The sequence below is a fragment of the Microtus oregoni genome, unplaced genomic scaffold (assembly GCF_018167655.1).
Source record: "Microtus oregoni isolate MIOR12 unplaced genomic scaffold, Mior012 000083F_ref0000379, whole genome shotgun sequence".
Taxonomy (NCBI): domain Eukaryota; kingdom Metazoa; phylum Chordata; class Mammalia; order Rodentia; family Cricetidae; genus Microtus; species Microtus oregoni.
The window spans coordinates 5,066,725-5,086,704 of NW_024544543.1; the positions used below are offsets into that span (position 1 = coordinate 5,066,725).

Genomic DNA, 19,980 nt, shown 5'->3' on the forward strand with positions numbered 1-19,980 from the left:
CAGAATGGAGTTAGAGTAAAATATAAAGATATTTTGGAGCCAAGTTAAAGTCAAATAATGTCATGATAGTTGAACTACCAAATATGGCATGTTGTTCTAGATAGAAAAGAGAGGATAGAAAAGTGAACTTGCCCTGTTAATACAGTATAGATTTGCTAAATTTCAAAGAGCTAGTTCAGGAAGAAGTTAGTTTTGGATGCTGTAGAGTTCCAACAAAAAATTCTAATTTATTAAATTCCTATTCAAGGTGTATATATTTAATTCATACACTTATTTGGTAATATATATGTGTATGATATATATATATATATGCTTAAATTTATAAGTTAAGTTGAATTATTCCCAAATCAATTTACACTCTAGAACCAGACATTTTAATTACTTTCACATGTCAGGATTTCACAGAGTTAGAGAGGTGGTCCAATGGTTAAAAGCATTTGTTGCTCTTTCTAGAGGACCTGAGTTCAGCTCCCAGATGCTCATGGGTCCTTCACAACATTGTATAACTCCAGCTGCAGGGTCCAGCCTCCATAGGCACCGTATATACGTGACAGAACCTCACACAGACACATGCACACAGTTTCCAAAAAATTACTAATGTTTCAAAAACCTGATTTAGTTCCAGCTTCACAGTGTCTGCCCAAAGTATGTAAAAAACAGAATACTTGCCACAATTTGTTTACTGTTGCAGAGCTCTGATGTTTATAAATTTCTTATTTTATTGTTGAAAACATAATTTCTCTATGTTCTATTTGGTGATAGTTACATGTAGACACAACTCAAATTTGTGTTTGTTTGTTTAAGTATTCAATTATATAGAAGGATAGCCATCATGATCTTTGATAATATACATGTGGTCTTTATTTCACCAAAGACTAACTTTTAGAATTTACATTGGGAACAATACTATGCATTTACCATTTTTCCCTCTTCTAATCTGAATAGCCTCATTCCACTCGAAATTTCTTTGGTCTTTTATTATTTGACCACTAAAAATTCTAAATAACTTGTATTTGTGATTACTGGTGTTATTGTCTTAAAATGTGGTACCTAGAAATAAATATGCAAGGCCAGCAAGAAGATTCAGTAGGTAAAGGCTTTTTCTACTAGGACTGACAACTTGAGTTCTGATTCCCAGAACCCACAAGCAGAAGGAGAAATCCAGCTTCCCAGAGAGTGGTCTTCTTGCCTCCAGTCCACTGGGTGTGCTTGCAACAGCACTGTTTCTGACACAACAACACATGTGGGTGCCGTGCATGTATTCGTGCTGTGTGTGTGAGAGACATCCAGAAGAGTAGACTTTTCAATGGACCCTGTAGAAATAAACAGGAGTTATTAAAATCAGTAGTGTATTATGTTATGCCTAGAACTGCAAAGTTCCCCCAAAACCAACAAGGAGACCCAGTCCCTTATGTCAAAGCAAAGAGCCTTATTCTACACAAGTTTGCAAATTTAGACTCTCCGTGTGTCCAACATATTAGAATGATCTGAGAGCCCCAAGCTCAGTTAGAATTGGTTTTTATAGTAGTAAAGGTGGGGGTGAGGGATTTCTAAGTTTTAGGACCCCAGATTGACTGGCAGGTGAACCTATCTACAAGAGTTGGAATGTTAGGAATTACCTTTGGATGGTCTGTTCCTGGGTGGTACCTGGGTAATCTCAATTTGTGGTCTTTCCTGCAACCAGGTATTGCCTCAGGGTGAACTACTGAGACTCCGGCCTCTATTTTAAGCTTATACATATTACACCCAGAAGGTACAGAAAACAGAAGCATCTAGCAAACTATTTCAAAGATATTTATTTATTTATTTATTTATTTATTTATTTATTTATTTATTTTGGTTTTTCAAGACAGGGTTTCTCTGTAGTTTTTGGAGCCTGTCCTGGAACTTGCTCTTGTAGACCAGGCTGGCCTCAAACTCACAGAGATCCGCCTGCCTCTGCCTCCCAAGTGCTGGAATTAAAAAGCTGTGCCACCACCTCCCGGCCCTCAACAAATTTTTAAATATAATTGTAAACAAAGACCAAAGTGTTAGAGTGTATTAAATATTACTAGAATAAGTTATGGGAATGCAGAAGGTTCAGAAACTCAGTTCCAATTATTATTGGCGGTTTCTAGGCTATAGCTGTAGAATTTGGTCCTGAACTGCTAATTAGATCAGAATATATCCAATACAAAGCACTGAAGCACAAATATTGAGGCTGTCAAAATGAAACCCAGATGTTTTCGGCCTTTGTCTAGTCCTTTTGGTTGTCTTCTCCACACACACACACACACACACACACACACACACACACACACACACACACACAAAACAAAAACAAAAAAAACTCAACTAAGCAAACAAAATAACCTATGGCTGGAAACAGCCAATTAATAATTAAATCTTTTTAAATGGAAACTGGAATATAAATTAATCAAAATAGTTTTGTGCATCTTCTCTATTTGGTTTGAACCAGGTGAACGTTACTACATTATTTTTGAGCCGAATATCTCTTCTGACTCAAGTAAGAAAAAAAAAAAGTTTTGTCAAAACAGGAAGACTGGTATGTAACCACATAAGCCACGCTTCCTGGCCTCCCACTTGCCCTTAAGCAAGATGGCAGGCTCCTCCTGCACATGCGTACTGCAGCCCGCCGCGGGCTTCTTCCGTCGCTTGTATTGCGTTGGGGACAGGGATTGCTAGGTTACGTGCGTAGGGGCGGGACAGGAAGTCTCCGTGTTTTGAGGCACCGGCGGCTTCTTTCTGTAGTCTTTCGCGTCCCTGGCTGTCTCTGCGGCTTCTGGTCTCCGTGCTGGCCATGGGGGAGGCAGAGAAGTTCCACTACATCTACAGCTGTGACCTGGACATCAACGTGCAGCTGAAGATGTGAGAGCCCCGGGGGAGTGAGGGCGGTGAGGGGCGGGCAACAGCCCGGGAGAGGGGCTGGTCCTAGGAGGAAATCGGCAGTAACCAGCGCTTCCCCAGAGGGGCACGGAGCAGTTTGCATTTTCAGCTTTTGCGGGAGTACTGCAATCTATTTTTACGCAGAAGAAATCAAACCGTAGGAAACAACTCTCCCCACCTAAGAAAGAGGGAGGGAGCAGATTTTTCCTTTAGAGCAGGGCTGAAAGGTGGAATGGGGCATTCGGAAATCTTGAGGATGGGATAAATGAGAATATAGGTGCAGTTTTAACTACATGCGAGATAACAGAGACATAGATTTACCCTTTGGACAGTTTGCATTTTTAAAGGTAGAGACATTGAGAGGGAGTCGAGTCTTTAAATAAAATCTTGTGGCAGCAGTTTTAAAATACAGGTCAAGGGCATGACATCTTGAAATGAGAACCCTACTGGGAAAGAAAAGACCCCAGAGAAGGTAACTTCAGCACCGTAGAAACCTTTGGATAAGTAGGGAAGCTCACCTTTCCGGGCAAGCGCAGTTTTGCTGTGTACTTTATATTTTGTCAGAACTTTGCCCAGTGCCATTTCTTGAGTAGAGAAATGTGAGGTCCGTGCCTAGTGAGAGCCTTCTTGAGGGTGAAGACTTCAGATTCCTGCGTGGAGAGAACAAATTGTACATGCTGTTCTTTAACTCTTTCGTTCCTATCTCCTACGCGTCAATGATTAGGCTTATTGCAGACATCTGTCTAAGAGACAGAGCGGCCATGTCAGTTTCTCTTATGAAGGGAAGACGATTGGCTTTGGCGTATCCAGTATGGCTTACAACACTGAGGGTTTTTTTTTTTTATTTTGAAGTGGTGAGATAGTATGAATACATAGTATGGAAAAGAGAATAAAAATAATGCCCAGGTAAAAGTAAGTTTGAAGACAGATTCTCGCTATGTGTCTCTGACCTATACCACACTATGTAGATCTGCCTACCTCTGCCTCCTGAGTGCTGGAATTAAAAGTGCACACTAGCATATGTGGGCTTAACAGTTTTTCAGTAGAGCATTGTGTATATTTTCTTATGTTTCTAGTATCTATGCCTATAAATTAAATGTTTGTTTAAAGGTGGGGTAAATAAGTTGTCAATTTGAAATCAGTAAAGTTTTGTTTTGCTTTGCTTTTTTGCTTTTGAGACAGGGTTTCTCTGTGTAGTCCAGGCTCTCCAGGAACTTCCTTTGTAGACCAGGCTGGCCTTGAACTCAGAGACGCCCCTGCCTCTGGCCCCAGGTGCTAGAATCAGTGAAATTAATCCTAAAGCCTGGATTAAGATTAGGTGACAAGGTTTAAAATGAAGCCCGAAGAAGAGAAATCTTTTCAGGAAATTAGAATAAGCCTCGCAATGTTAGGGTTTTCAGAGTTCCTTACCATTTATAAAAGTGATGTTACTTTAGAAATAGGAAGTTGTCGTTAGATAGTTTATAGTTACTTTAGCATACATAAACTTCTTATCTTTTTATATACCCCTGCATACTTTAAAACTGCACATCTGAAACAATCTGTTTGTGCTTCCAGAGGAAGTTTGGAAGGGAAGAGAGAGCAGAAGAGTTACAAAGCTGTCCTCGAAGATCCGATGCTAAAGTTCTCTGGGCTCTACCAAGAGACGTGCTCTGACCTGTATGTGACTTGTCAAGTTTTTGCTGAAGGGAAACCTCTGGCCTTACCAGTCAGGACATCCTACAAGGCATTTAGTACACGATGGAAGTAAGTTGTTCTCTTTGCTGTTGCTCTTTTTTCATTTGCCATGTGAAAGATTGTATACTGTTCTTCCATAGCTTTAATAATGTTCTAAGTAGAGACAGTTTAGCAGGGATTACCAAGGAGTTTCTTAACTGTATACCTGTGAAACTATAAATATTAGTTAGACTATTGAGAGCATGTAAAGATAGTTGTGTTGGTGTGTAATTACTTCATGTTTGTGTTTAGTATGTTGACATTTTGGAAACTAAGCATTTTACTCTTTTACACCATCAATCAGAGTACAACCATGTCTGGACTCTCTGCTGTTCCGTGGCCTTTAATGCAAATGCTTTAGATAGTTTGAAATGGCCATCTTGTTGTTTAGATCTTTAGAAGTAGATCTTATATCATAGGTTCAGGTAAGATTTATAGTCTTTATTTGTTTTCCAAATGAAACTTTAGTTTTAAGTTTGTAGTTTATTTATGTATTTACATGTTATACTAGCAGTTCATTGTTGGCACGGAGGGCCAGCATAAGGTAACAGAAAACTCTGTTTTTCCAATAGTATTGTGGATCTTTAATCTCCTGATGCTTATTATCTCAGAGACTTCACGGTGGCATTTCTAGTGTGCAGTCAGTTTTATTCTGCAGTCACGTGGAATGACAGATGCATAGGTACTTGGTACTTTTTTTTTTTTAAATGTGTGTGTGCAAAGGGTTTTGCCTGTATATATGTATTTATACCATGAAAAGGGTGTTCAGTCCCCTGGAACTGTAGTTACAGATAGCTGTGAGCTACCACATGGATACTGGGAACTGAACCCAGATCATCTGTAAGCATAATGAGTATTCTTGACCACAGAGTTATCTCTGCAGCCCCAAGTGTGTGCCCATAGAAGTTAGCTATGCTCAGAGTGTCACGGAAGACAAGGCATGGCCACGTGCACAGTCACATGGCTCTGTTGCTGTACCGGAACCTGGGAAAGGCTTTCAGAGCGAGGAAGCTTAAACATTGCTGGTCAGACTACATCCAAATCAACGATTTCAGTAGTCTAAATTCTCTAGTGTTCATTTTGGTGTCAAATATGTATAAATATTTATATCCACACAACACACACACATATTTAATACATTTTATTCTGGAAAATTTCATCTATATAGAAATATAGAAAATAATATGCCCAGGCAAGGTGATGCATATCTTTAATCCCAGCACCCAGGAGGCTCTAGCAGATGGATCTCTGTGAATTTGAGGCCAGTCTGACTCAAAAAACCAAAAACAAAGCACAAGAACAGAAACATTTTATAGTACCATCATTACATCTAAAACAACCAAAATTCTGCAATTTAAAATATATTTGAATATAGAATGTCATCATCTTTGGTTAATGCTACTTTTCCCTTTTTCTTTTGTTATGGAAAAATTTTATTCTCTATTCCTCGCACTGCCCAAAAGAACTTAGAACAAAACCAACTTTGCCTCCTCTCATTTGTTAGCTCTTTCATTCATTGTTTTGCTATTATATGTTTGCAAGGTTGTAAAATTAAAAAAAAAAACATAGATCAGTCAAAGATCTAAAACAACTGTAGAAAATAGATTGAGAAAATATTTGGGGTATGTAATAAGAGAGTTGGCGTTTAAAAAAATAGACTGAAATTGGGGAAAAACAGCTTTTATGAAGTCTGCTATTAGTATTTGAAAGATGAATTTTTTGCCCAACCCACCAGAACGGAAATGGTGAGTAAACATAATGCACAGTTGATTAAAAATTCAGCAAGAGGATTCGATTTGGGTTCAACCTGAAGACTAGACAAGCAAAGCAGCTCTTATCTTGACTTTAATCTGAAATGGTGATCCTGCCTTTAGGAATCTTAGAATGAGACTGTGTCTGAGAGCTGTCTCCTCCTGTTTTAAAATCCCTCTAGAACTGGGATTAAAGGCATGCCCCACTGGGATTAAAGGCGTGTACCACTGCCGCCTGGCTTTCCGTTAGATTTTTTTTGGAGGTGGGGGTGGGTATCACTTTATAGTGTAGGCTGGACTCAGACAAACTCATGAATCTCTCTAGACTGGCCTTGAACTAACAGTCCTGCCTCATGTGGGCAAACGTCACACTGCTCAGCTTGAGTGTCCTGATTAAATGTCTTGATATACTTATTTCAGGAGCTATATTCAAAATTCCTGTGTTTATATTTGAACAAGCAAAATTGAGGTGATTTTAATTATTCCACATTATTTTTTAGCATATAAACCTAATCTTTCTGGAGCTTTCTCCTCTGATTGAACCATTTTTTTAATGGGCTAATTTGAAAGAAAGATACATGTTTATTCTGTTGACTTTGTTTCCATAGTTGGAATGAATGGCTAAAACTCCCTGTGAAATACCCTGACCTGCCCAGGAATGCCCAAGTGGCCTTGACTATATGGGACGTGTATGGACCAGGAAAAGCTGTGCCAGTGGGAGGAACAACTGTGTCGCTCTTTGGAAAATACGGGTAAGCATTCTGCCCACTAGTCCACAAAGGGCTGTTTCTTTTTCTTTCCTAGAGAACTTTGATTGTTTACACCGAAACCAGTTAGGTACATAGGCCTTCCAGCCTTCCGAGAGAGGGTCTGGAAGGCATTTCCTACAGGATGCGCTGTATTTGTTACTCCTCTCACTGCTTTATCAGGGACACAGTTCCCGACAGAAGCAACCCAAGGGTACCCAAGTTCGAGGGCTCAGTGCATCATGGGTGGAGAAGGCGTGGCTGCAGGAGTGTGAGGCAGCTGGTCCCATTGCATCTGTTGTCAGAAACAAAGAGATGAAAGCTGAGGATCAGTTTACTTTCCCTCTGTTCATGTAGTCTGGAATAGCAGCTCGTAGAATGTTGCTGCCTACACTGGGGTGGGCCGCCAGACTTAACCCCATCTAGACACAGCCTCACAGGTATGCCCCCAAATTTGTCTCTTAGGAGGTTCTACACCCTACAGATTTGTCAATCAGAAGTAACCATCCCAGCAGCTAAATGAACCAAGACACAATTTGTACTGCTCTACTGTTGAGTGAATGCGAGGACCATTTCTAAAGTCATTGGGAGTGAGAGCTTCGGGTCCAGATCTGGACACTGAAGATGTCGTGCCTTTCAGTGGAAAGTCCTAGGGACTTGAACTGTCTGGCTCTTGCCATATGCCTTAGTTTTGGTCCTTAAAGTTTAAAAACGTTAATTTAGACATCAATAAATAAGAATTATCTTAAAAGGTTTTGACAATTTTCTGTAAATTAATTTAATGCTATCTTTTGTCCATTTTTTAAAATACAGTTGTTCACACAGCAAGACTTCCTTTTTTGGTGATGTTGTTGAGACAGGTGCCTGAAAGGCAAATTAAATCGTAAAATTCTCCATAAAGTTAGTGGTAATAACTAGGAGTTCAGTTTGTTTGTTCGCTTGCCATGAGTTAAGATTAAGTCTTAGGAAACCTGTTCATGCTGTTTGTCCATACCCTCTGCCGCAGTTGTGCGATTTTTGAGCATCACTGCTTTGGGCCATAGTTTTCTCAGATGTCTTCAGTGGCCTCTTTCTCCAAAGGACCCTAGTATGCACTTAGTAAAGTGGCTCTTGAAGCTTCCAATGGTAGGTAGCACAGTGACTACCAGCTGGTGCTCTTTGCCAACATCTGTTTTGTCTGTGCGAGTCATTAAGGGGGAATTCTTAGTGAGTGCTAATAAATTATTAAAGACTGATCTTGTGCAGTAGTTCCGCCAAAGCCAACTGCCTCTAACTTGAGCATCTAACTTCAGAGACTTCTGAGTAGCTTCAGAGCAGATTGGTTATTACTTGCATTGGTAAAAGCGCAGGCACACTGCAGGTGATGTGCAGGTGGGTGTGAATTCTGTGGTCCTGGCAGTGGCTGCTACAGTGGCCTGGCCCTGCCAGCTTGAGCCGTATCCACAGCTGGTATTGGGCCTCCGATGGAGCTGAAGAAGGGCCTGCTGTGCTGATCCCCTGTCTCGTTCGTTTGGCTTGATTTCCCAAGTGGATGTAAGGCAGTGCGCATCCTCTGCCTCACCACCGGGAGATTGGGGGGTGGGAACAGTGTAGTTTTAGGCAAGTTTTCATTAGTGTCCAAAGAAAGTGGTGTGATCACTTAATTACCAGCACTTAGCATTCCCCTCACAAACTCCCCATTTTAAACTCTTTTCTAGATCTGTCCCAAGGTGCCTAAATCATTTAGTAAACCAACTTTCTTCCTGCAAAATGTGGCTTTTTGTTTCTAGTTAAATTCAGCCAGAGTATTTGCTGAGGAGTGGAGCGGTAGAGAGCAGGAAGAGCTGCCACATGCTCTTTCTGAAGGTGTATGTGAGGATCCCCCTTTTACTAGTGCTTTAGATACTACACTGCAACCAGTTCCTCAGGGCCTGCTTCAAGGTTGTACTGCGTTTTGTTTCATTTCGGACAAGTTCTCATTAGACTGTCTGTGTTACTCTAGAATCTGTGATCCCCCTGTCTCGGCTATCTGGTCTGTTTGAGATGAAAAGAGAAAAAAATTTCACTGTATAAGAGGCCGTGTTTATGTGTTTTTGTAATAACAAGAAAGTCTGTAATATGATATTTTTATTAATGAGAAGATGTATACTAAGGAATGAACATTATTTATTCATAGTCACAGCCATGCATGCCATAGATGGCACAGTTGGTACCAGACCCAGGCAAGCTTACAGAAAAATGATGTCACTTAGTTTCATTTCCATCCTGTAAATGTGATGTTCTATTGGCTGGAAAGTTGGTATCTGCTCTTCTAAGATGTCTGCTGAGGTGCTTGTTGAGTGCTGGCCTCCAAGTCTGGCTGACACCATTTTTCTCATAACAACTACGAATACTTCCAGAGAGGGATCCCCGTTGATTGGCCATGCTGACTTGCCACTCTTCGTAGGAGGAGGGTGTAGGGAGTCACGGGACCCTCACCTGGGATTTACACTGTCCCCTCACGCATCTTCCAGCCATTTATTTGTATGCATGTCTGTCCTGACTGTGTGTCCTCGTTGTATCCGGGGGTCTTATGTAGACTGTGGAAGGCTAACTGAAGCGGGCTGCATTTGTTTGACCATGGGGAAGTCTGTTCTGGGATGAGACAGACCCATGTCTGGCTGCCTTATGGTCACTTAAGTTCCTGTAAGTAACTGCTCACTTACACTTTGGATTTTACCTTGGTTTGCCACTGGACCCATATACGAAAGGTGCACATTTGCTTAAGTCTGCTCCGGAAGGAATTCCCTCCACACTGGTAACATATGCATTGGATTTATTTAGGTCATTTCTATATACGTCTCCCATTTCTGATAATCTCAGGGAGAAAGAGTAGCTTGAGGAGACATTTGCGGTTTTTAGTAGCTTAGCTCAGTGCTGCACGAACCATAGGGACTTTGGAGCCGGACAAGCTTGACACACATTTCATTATGATGAGCTGCCTCGGTTTATTTCTACTCTGAACTCCTTTCCCTACAGCATGTTTCGCCAAGGAATGCATGACTTGAAGGTGTGGCCTAATGTGGAGGCAGATGGCTCTGAACCCACAAGAACTCCTGGCAGAACCAGCAGCACGCTCTCCGAAGATCAGATGAGCCGCCTCGCTAAGGTACATGGGCTTCTGAGACGAGGCGAACTCTGACTGGTGTGGATTCGTGTGCCTTTTTATTGTGAATCCTGTCAGTTGTCATCTTAGTTTAAAGTAAATGTTAGTAACAGTTTTGATATGATTCATGAGCCTTCGCTCTTGAAAGGCATATGCTCCATGATCCTCCTCTCTGTGTGGCTTGAGGACCTTTTCACCTCTAAAAGCTCCATGTACTCAGCTGTCACCCCTTATTCCATCCTCCCTTACTTCCTGATGGCTGCTGGTCCACTTTTTGTCTGTGGACTTCTGCATGCGTGAAATCACGTACTGTATGGCCGTTTATCTAGATGTGCATGAGATTTGGAAGTGCAGGTCTCCTGTATTTCCATCATTATGTCTCTTTCCTACATTGCTGTTTGGGGTGAAAAGGGTAACACCCCTGGAATAGTCTTTATCTCCTTTCTTTCTCCAGGTGAGTAAAAACTCATTTCAGCTGCTCCTTTTCAGGTCCACCCGTGTTCTTCCTGGGGGTGTAGGACAGTTCACAAGCCTCTCTATGGTCCGCCCTCTCTTTAAGAGTTTATCAGCAGCGAACTTGGATTTGGTTACTTTTCGTGATTTACACATAGATATTTTATTAGAATCATCGCGTATGTACTCTGTGGGCTACTAAAATTTGAAAGATTCGGTTTTTAAGGGTCACAAGAACATAGTTTCAGTCTGGCTACCAAAGGATACTGGGGACTGTTAAATGAAGAGCAGCCATTAAGTAGCCCATGAAAACACGGTCTTGGGTAATTACTAAGCAGGCACTGGCAACTCCGACCTGGAATAATGCTTTTACTCTGACTTCTGCTTAACTATGGAGTGAAATTCTAACTATAATATGATTAACTATCTAAGTCTGTTTTATTTTAAACAGTCCTTTTATAGTAATTTTAATGGAATAAATCTCTATAATGATTTAGACTGTTTTATAAATCTGTCTAGTTTTCCTTTGGGGAAAAATGTATATGAGAAAAAGAAGTAATCTTTATAGTGCTCAGGTTAGGTATCATTTTTTTGGTTTTTCAAGACAGGGTTTCTCTAGTTTTGGAGCCTGTCCTGGCACTAGCTCTGTAGACCAACCTGGCCTCCAGCTCACAGAGATCCGTCTGCCTCTGCGTCCCAAGTGCTGGGTTTAAAGGCGTGCCCCACCACTGCCTGGCTTCATTTTTTTTTTCTTTTTAATAATTTGAATATCCTAGAGTTTTAATAGGGAATAGAAAAAAAGTATGTATTAAAATATGCAGCACCCTACATCTTGCTCATTTTCCTCTCTTCCATCTTTAAACTTTTATAGTTAATGCTTGCTTCTGTTTCAGCTGATTTGTGAACATAGTAAGAGATGATACTTCAGGGCTGTCTGTTGACTTTCACGGTCTGGACCAGCTTCTTGGTAATGATGGCCCAGTGTGTCCACTGTTCCCTTCATCTCTATTTTTCAGCTTGTCATACTGTAAGAATTTTGATAGGAGGCATGTCCTCCAGGGGCTTTGGCTGTGACCCCTGGGCTCCGGTGTCTGATTTATGTTGAGCCTGTGTCTTTGGACGTGAAAGGATAGTGCAGAAGCAGCTTCCGCCCTCCCTCATTTAGCAGCTCTGCGTGATGCTTTGCCGTGTGCTTTCCTTTCTGACAGTTTGATTAAGAGGAGGCAAAGAAAGTACAAGCAGATGAAAAACGTTTCATGGTCTGTGCGGGGATGTTGGGGAGGGTGGGGAACTGTGCACGCCAGCACTGAAGAGGGGAACCGTGGACTTGACAGAGCCGCGTCTGGTCACGGGGTCAGGGTCTGGATCTCAGGCTTACTGCAGCATGAACCAGGGGACAACAGAAGCAGGACAAACAAGCTACCCTGCTGTATGCTGCCTAGACGGGGTTGCAGATTATGGGGCGAATACTCTTTTTCTTAAGTGCTGTCTGTAATTAACAGTAGGACTGCACTGCACATGCTGTTCCCATCATTTACATGGTAGTTTGTAAAAACTGAATGGAAGGCAATCTGCCTTCAATCAAGCTGCTCAACTATAATCTAAGTCATTAAGAGAAAATACAATAGAAGAATGGTAGCTCGAATTGTGAACTGTCTAACAAGTGAAAAGACTTAATGAAGCACAGCTATTTCCTTGAAAGAATACATACATTCTTAAGGATAGCATAGACACCGAGAAGAACCCAGTCATACTTTTAGGGAGTTAGTCCTAATGGGGAAACAGTTGAGACTTGACAGCCTGCAGTATGGAGTGCACCGCAGATACTCTCTGCCTTGAAGCAGTGACGCCCCTGTTCACAGTTCACATATTTTGACTGTCCTAGTGGATTTTAATCCCAACGAGCAAGCAAAGCTTCTGCTTTTAAAATGCTTATCTTAAGCTGGGCGGTGGTGGCACACGCCTTTAATCCCAGCAGATTAAAGGAGGCAGAGACAGGCGGATCTCTGTGAGTTCGAGACCAGCCTGGTCTACAGAGCGAGTTCCAGGACAGGCTCCAAAGCCACAGAGAAACCCTGTCTCGAAAAACCAAAAAAAAAAAAAAAAAAAAAAAAAAAAATCAGGAGCAGAAGGAGACAGAGAATGAGCAAGGAACTCAGGACCGCGAGGGGTGCACCCACACACTGAGACAATGAGGATGTTCTAATGGGAACTCACCAAGGCTAGCTGGCCTAGGTCTGAAAAAGCATGGGATAAATCCGGACTAGCTGAACATAGTGGACAATGAGGAATACTGAGAACTCAAGAACAATCGCAGTGGGTTTTTGATCCTGCTACACGTACTGGCTTTGGGGGAGCCTAGGCAGTTTGGATGCTCACCTTACTAGACCTGGATAGAGGTGGGCGGTCCTTGGGCTTCACACAGGTCAGGGAACCCTGATTGCTCTTCGAGCAGATGAGGGAGGGGGACTTGATCGGGGGAGGGGGAGGGAAATGGGAAGCGGTTGCGGGGAGGAGGCAGAAATCCTTAATAAATAAATAAATTTAAAAAAAAAAAAGAAAAGAAAAGGGGCCAGGAATTTGAAAGGGAGTTGGAGGCATGGGAGGAATTGAAGGGAGTAAAGGGAAAGGGGAAAGTGTGTAATTATATTTTAATTTATGAAATATTCCAAAAGCCACAATTTTTCTCTTAATATAAATAGGATTTATGTAATCAAAATAAAAAACACACAAACTAAAAAAAATGCTTATCTTACAGAGAAAGAATTTTTGACTAATTAGAGTTTATAGAGAAACTCATTACTCTATAAATCGGAAAAGCACACTCCTGGCCATTACATTTGGGTTGGGTGAAAGTGTCTCATCTTGTTTCATTTATCCCTTTAGATGTTTTTAAAGTGACAATAATTTAAAAACTAGATATGATAACGACTGTTGTGATTTGAGTGAGAATGGTCCCCATAGTCTCTTGTGTTTGAATACTTGGTTCCCAGTTGGAGGAACAGTTTGGGAAGGGGTAGGAAGTGTGTCTGCCACTGGGGCAGGCTTAGAGATTTCAAAAGCCCACACCGTTCCTAGTTAGCTCTCTTTAACTCCTTGCAGATCAAAATGTCAGCTCTCACCATCATGAGCTCCTGTCCTCTGAAACTGTAAGCTCTGTTAAGTGCTTTCTTGTCTAAGTTGCTCTCTTCATTGTGTCTGAAGACAGCATGGAAAAGTAACTAAGGCGATTGCTGAGATTATTCAAGGCTGTCAGGCTTGTTCAGTGGTGCCAGTAACGTTACGGAAAATATTTTGTGTGAAGTTCATGAAGAATGATTTTTGTTCTAGATAGCATACCTTTTATGAACAGCTTGTTTCATTTGATTACTTATCGCCACTGTTTAGTGTTACAGCCAGGGTTTGGGGGATTTTTTCGCTTTTTTCCTCATTTTGCTGAGTGGCATCTTTTCGATAATTCATTGGTTTGCTCACAGTTCTCCAATATTGTTAAAGCCTTTAGACTTGTCTTAAAATTAGTGGCCCTGAGTAGACTCTGTTGATGCCAGTGTGATATTGAGCCCTAAAACGTTATTGATTGATGTTCTGAGAAATCAATTCTCTGTCTTTACAGCTATAGTTTCTGCCCGAGGGGAAAAAAGTAACATGCTTTTATAACTAGATTAATCTGTGAGAAGTTTAACTAAATGGCACTTTTATATGTCAACTACTACTCTTCCTGAATAATGAGATTTATGAGGAATGTTTAAAAGTAAAATTGAAGAATTGTGGACGAGATTTCATTAATCAAGAAGACAGAAAAATTTAGATGGAACTTCTTTGCTAGCTAAGAATTAAATATATATGCCTAGGTGGACTCTGACATGCACGTGTTAGTTGTTTAGACGAAGTTCATGTATGGCTGTAGTGTGTCTTACTTACAAATTATTTCATAGTTTAAGTTGGATTTTAATATATATATTTAGATATATATATATGAAACTCATTATTTTTGTTTATTTCAGAGATACATCTTTAGATAGTAGAAATCTGTGAAACAGCCTTAGTTTGTCTGTCTGATTGTCTGCCTTGTCTGCCGCTGACACTTTTCATATGTTAGGGCAAGGAATAAAATTTTTTGTCAGTATTTATTTATGTCCATTTATTTCAGTCTTAAGAAAAGTGTTAGACCAGGAACAGTGGAACATGTCTTTAATACCAGCACTTGGGAGACAGATCTGTGAGCTCAAGGCCAGCCTGGTCTGTATAGTAAGTTCTGGGTTAGCCAGAGCTACATGGTGAGACCCTGTTTCAATCAAAGAAACAGACAAAAACAAAAAGGAAAAAAAAAGAAAGGTACTAGAGATGAAAGAGTAAAGTAATGACGTTTTAACTGAGTAAGTGTAGAGTACAGTAGCAGAAAATCGCGATACACCTATGCTAAAAAGGCCTATGGTGAACAACAGTGGGGCCTGGCCAGCATGGCTGCATGCGCGTAGCTTCTGGGGATTTGAAGGGTTTGCTGTCTGCTGAAAAAGAAAATTTCTTAAGTGTCGGAGAAAAGAGGCAAAACAAAACAGATGCGTGCTTTTAATTACCTGTGGGGCTATGTAAACAGTTTTTTTTAATATTTTTTTATTGATTTTTATTGAGCTCTACATTTTTCTCTGCTCCATCCCCTTCAATCCTCTCTCATGGTCCTCATGCTCCCAGTTTACTCAGGAGATCTTGTCTTTTTACTTTCCTTGTAGATGAGATCCGTGTATGTCTTTTGGTGTCCTCATTGTTGTCTAGGTTCTCTGGGATTATGATTTGTAGGCTGGTTTCTTTGCTTTATGTTTAAAAACCACTTATGAATGAGCACATACATGGGTCTGAGTTACCTTACTCAAAATGATGTTTTCTAGCTCCATCCATTTGCCTGTAAATTTCAAGATTTTTTGGCTGTATAGTACTCCATTGTGTAAATGTACCATATTTTTGTTATCCGTTCTTTAGTCGAGGGTCATTTAGATTGTTTCCAGGTTCTGGCTATGACAAACAATGCTGCTATGAACATAGTTGAGCACATGTCCTTGTGGCAGATTGAGCATGCTTTGGATATATACCCAAAAGTGGTATTACTGGGTCTTGAGAAAGATCATTTCTGAGAAATTGCCACACTGATATCCAAAGGGGCTGTACCAGCTTGCATTCCCACCAGCAATGCAGAAGTGTTCCCTTTACCCCACATCCTCTCCAACATAAGTTGTCATCAGTGTTTTTGATCTTGGCCATTCTTACAGGTGTAAGATGGAATCTCAGAGTTGTTTTGATTTGCATTTCTCTGATGACTAAGGATGTTGAGCATTTCCTTAAGTGTCTTTCAGCCATTTTAGATTCATCTGTTGAGGTCTGTACTCCATTTTTTTATTGGATTATGTGATCTTTTGGTGTCCAATTTCTTGAGTTCTTTGTATATTTTGGAGATCAGACCTCTGTCTGATGTGGGGTTAGTGAAGATCTTTTCCCATTCTGTAGGCTGTTGTTTTGTCTTGTTGACCGTGTCCTTTGCTTTGCAGAAGCTTTTTAGTTTCAGGATGTCCCATTTATTAATTGATCTCTCAGTGTCTCTGCTACTGAGGTTATATTTAGGAAGTAGTCTTATGTGCCAATGTGTTCAAGTGTACCTCCCACTTTTTCTTCCATGAGGTTCAGTGTGGCTGGCTTTATGTTAAGGTCTTTGATCTATTTGGACTTGAGTTTTGTACGTGGTGATAGGTATGGATCTATTTTCATTCTTCTGCATGTTGATATCCGGTTATACCCACACCATTTGTTAAATATACATTTTTTCCATTTGATATTTTTGCTTTTTTGTAAAAAATTAGGTGTTCAAAAGTGTGTGGATTAATATCTGGGTCTTCGATTCAGTTCCATTGGTCCTCCTGTCTGGTTTTTTTTTTTTTTTTTTGAGACAGGGTTTCTCTGTAGCTTTGGTGCCTGTCCCGGAACTAGCTCTTGTAGACCAGGTTGGCCTCGAACTCCCAGAGATCCACCTGCCTCTGCCTCCCTAGTGCTGGGATTAAAGGCGTGTGCCACCACCGCCCGGCCTCCTGTCTGTTCTTATGCCAATACCAGGCTGTTTTCAGTACTGTAGCTCTGTAGTAGAGTTTGAAGTCAGGGATTGTGATGCCTCCAGAAATTCTTTTATTGTACAGGATTGTTTTGGCTATCCTGGGTTTTTTGCTTTTCCATATGAAGTTGAGTACTGTTCTTTCGAGGTTTGTGAAGAATTTTACTGGGATTTTGATGGGCATTGCATTGAATCTGTAGATTGCTTTTGGTAAGATTGTCATTTTTACTATGTTAATTCTGCCTACCCAAGAGCATGGGAGATCTTTCCACTTTCTGGTGTCTTCTTCAATTTCTTTCATCAAAGATTTAAAGTTCTTGTCATACAAGTCTTCCACTTGTTTGATTAGAGTTACTCTGAAATATCTTATGCTATTTGTGGCTATTGTGAAGGGTGATGTTTCTCTGATTTCTTTTTCAGCCCATTTATCATCTGTGTACAGGAAGCTACTGATTTGTTTTTGAGTTAATCTTGTATCCTTCTATATTACTAAAAGTGTTTATGAGTTATAGAAGTTCCTTGATAGAATTTTTGGGGTCGCTTATATAAACTATCATTTCATCGCAAATAGTGAGAGTTTGACTTCTTCTTTTCCGATTTGTATCCCCTTGATCTCCTTTTGTTGTCTCATTGCTCTAGCTAGGACCTCAAGAAATGTATTGAATAGATACGGAGAGTGGACAACCTTGTCTTGTTCCTGATTTCAGTGGGATCACTGTTAGTTTCCATTTAGTTTGATGGTGGCTGTTGTCTTGCTGTATATTGCCTTTATTATGCTTAGATAAGTTCCTTGTCTCCCTGCTCTCTCCAAGACCTATATCATGAAGGGATGTTGTATTTTGTCGAAAGATTTTCAGCATCTAATGAGATGATCATGGGGTTTTTACTTTTTAGTTTATTTATATGGTGGATTACGTTGACAGATTTTCATATGTTGAACCATCCCTGCTTCTCTTTGAAGCCAATTTGATCATGGTGGATGATGGTTCTGATGTGTTCTTGGATTCGATTTGCCAGTATTTTATTGAGTGTTTTTGCATCAATATTTATGAGTGAGATTGGTCTTTAATTCTCTTTCTTAGTAATGTCTGTATGTAGTTTGGGTATCAGTGTAATTTTAGCTTTATAAAAAGAGTTTTTCCTTGAAAATTTTAGAGAATTCTGAACTGAAACCATCTGGTCCTGGGCATTTTTTGGATGGGAGACTTTTGATGACTTTTTCTATTTCTTCAGCAGTTATAGGTCCGTTTTATTTGCTTATCTGGTCTTGATTTAATTTTGGAAAATGATATTTATCCAGAAAGTTGACCATTTCCTTTAAGTTTCCCAACTTTGTGGAGTATAGGTTTTCAAAATATGACCTGATGATTCTCTGTATTTCCTCCATGTCTTTTGTTGTGTCCCTCTTTTCATTTCCGATTTTGTTAATTTGGATATTCTCTCTCTACCTTTTGGTTAGTTTGGATAAAGATTTGTCTATTTGTTGATTTTTCTCGAAGAACCAACTCTTTGTCTCATTGATTCTTTGTGTTGTTTTCTTTGTTCCTATTTTGTTGATTTCAGCTCTCAATTTATTTCCTGCCATCTAGTTCTCTTGGGGGAGTTTGTTTCTTTCTGTTATAAAGTTTTCAAATGTTCTGTTAATTCACTAGTATGGGATTTTTCCAGCTTCTTTATATAGTCATTTAGTGCTATGAACTTTCCTGTTAACACTGCTTTCATTGTGCCCCATAAATTTGGGTATGTTGTATCGTCATTTTCATTGAATTTTAGGAAGTGTTTAATTTCTCCCTTTCATGGTGTCCCATATTTCCTGGATCCTTTGGCTTTTGTTAAATTTAATGTTTTCTTTGACTGATGAGTCTATTCCCTCTATTGTATCTTCAATGCTTGAGATTTTCCCTTCCATCTCTTGTAGTCTACAGTTTATGCTTGCGTTTGTTATTCCTGATCATCTTTTTCATTATTTCTGTTTCTATAATTCCTCCTCTTGTGTTTTCTTTATTGTCTCTATTTCAGTTTTTAAGTCTTGAATAGTTTCTTTCATATGTTTGATTGCCTTTTCTTGGTTTTCTTTAAAGGATTTGCTGATGGCTTCCAATTTTTTGTTTCTTTTCCTCCATTTCTTTGAGGGACTTTCTCATTTCCTCTTTTAGAGTTTCAAACATTCTCCTGAAGTTATTTGTTATGTCTTTTTCTTCTGCTTCATCTGTATTTGGTTGTTCAAGTCTTGCTGTTGTAGGATCTTTAGGTTTCACTGGATTCGTGTTGCTCTTTGTGGTGTTGCGTGTGTTCTTACTTTGTCTACTCATCTGTTCCTCTAATAGGTGTGGTTGGGGCTGTCTGTGACTCTGGTGATCAGTCTTCTAGGTGCTCAGATGGTTGTTCCTCACGGTACAGTCAGTACCACTGATCTAGTTACCCCGTTTTTCATTCTGTGTTCCAGGAGGTTACTCTGCGCTCCTAGGGTTTGCTTTGCTCCTATGGAGTGTGCTTTCTCAGGCCTGCTCTGATCTAGACTGCCAGCTGTAAATGTCCCTGGTGTGGATCTGCTGCTCCTGCAGAGGTCCTTGTCTTGGAGTCGGTCCTGTAACGGTCTGGCTCTGATTTACTCCCTCAGAGGTCCCATATTCCATTGAGTCCAGACCCACAGAGGACCTGGCTCAGGCTTACTCCCTCAAAAGTCCCAGATTCATGCCCTGACCCACAGCAGGCTCTGGCTCTGGCTCAGCAGTTGCTCCCCTGTACCTGCTTCTGTGGAGTTTGCTGTCTCAGGTCTGCTCCAGCCCAGGTCGCTGACTCAGTCCTGAATTCACAAATATCCCTAGTCTGGATATGTGCCTACTTCTGTGGAGTTCATCGTCCCAGGCCTGCTCTGGCCCAGTTTGCTGGCTCATGTGAACAGTTTTGGATAGGGGGATTTGGCAAGCTAGTGAAATAATGAACACTTTAGACCAGAATGGAAAGAAAGCAGGTTTATATAGGATAGAGCAAAGTGTAGTAATTATGGTTGTGTCTGAAGTACCATCTAACTGTGGCAGTGGGTTTTGCGGGTTCCATTTTCACATAGATCTTACATTATGACCAACCCCTGCAGTTTTCAGGCATGTAATTGTCACTCTGCAAATGAGGGCAGTTCCGGTTGGGACATGTTCTCTGGTAGTTGGTGTGGGCCACGATGCATGAGTTTCATTGTCAGGCACTTTCTGT

At 40.5% G+C, this 19,980-nt stretch overlaps 1 protein-coding gene across 1 annotated transcript in view; it reads left to right on the top strand.

Annotated features, from left to right (window-relative positions):
- The first annotated feature begins 2,751 nt into the window (after window positions 1–2,751).
- LOC121441902 (phosphatidylinositol 3-kinase catalytic subunit type 3) overlaps window positions 2,752–19,980 on the top strand; it is an 89,186-nt gene continuing 71,957 nt past the window's right edge. Inside the window, exons 1-4 of the mRNA XM_041643309.1 lie at window positions 2,752–2,868; window positions 4,444–4,632; window positions 6,962–7,105; window positions 10,097–10,226. Of these exons, the coding sequence (XP_041499243.1) occupies window positions 2,801–2,868; window positions 4,444–4,632; window positions 6,962–7,105; window positions 10,097–10,226 (531 nt within the window). The 5' untranslated portion in view covers window positions 2,752–2,800. The remainder of the gene's footprint in view (window positions 2,869–4,443; window positions 4,633–6,961; window positions 7,106–10,096; window positions 10,227–19,980) is intronic.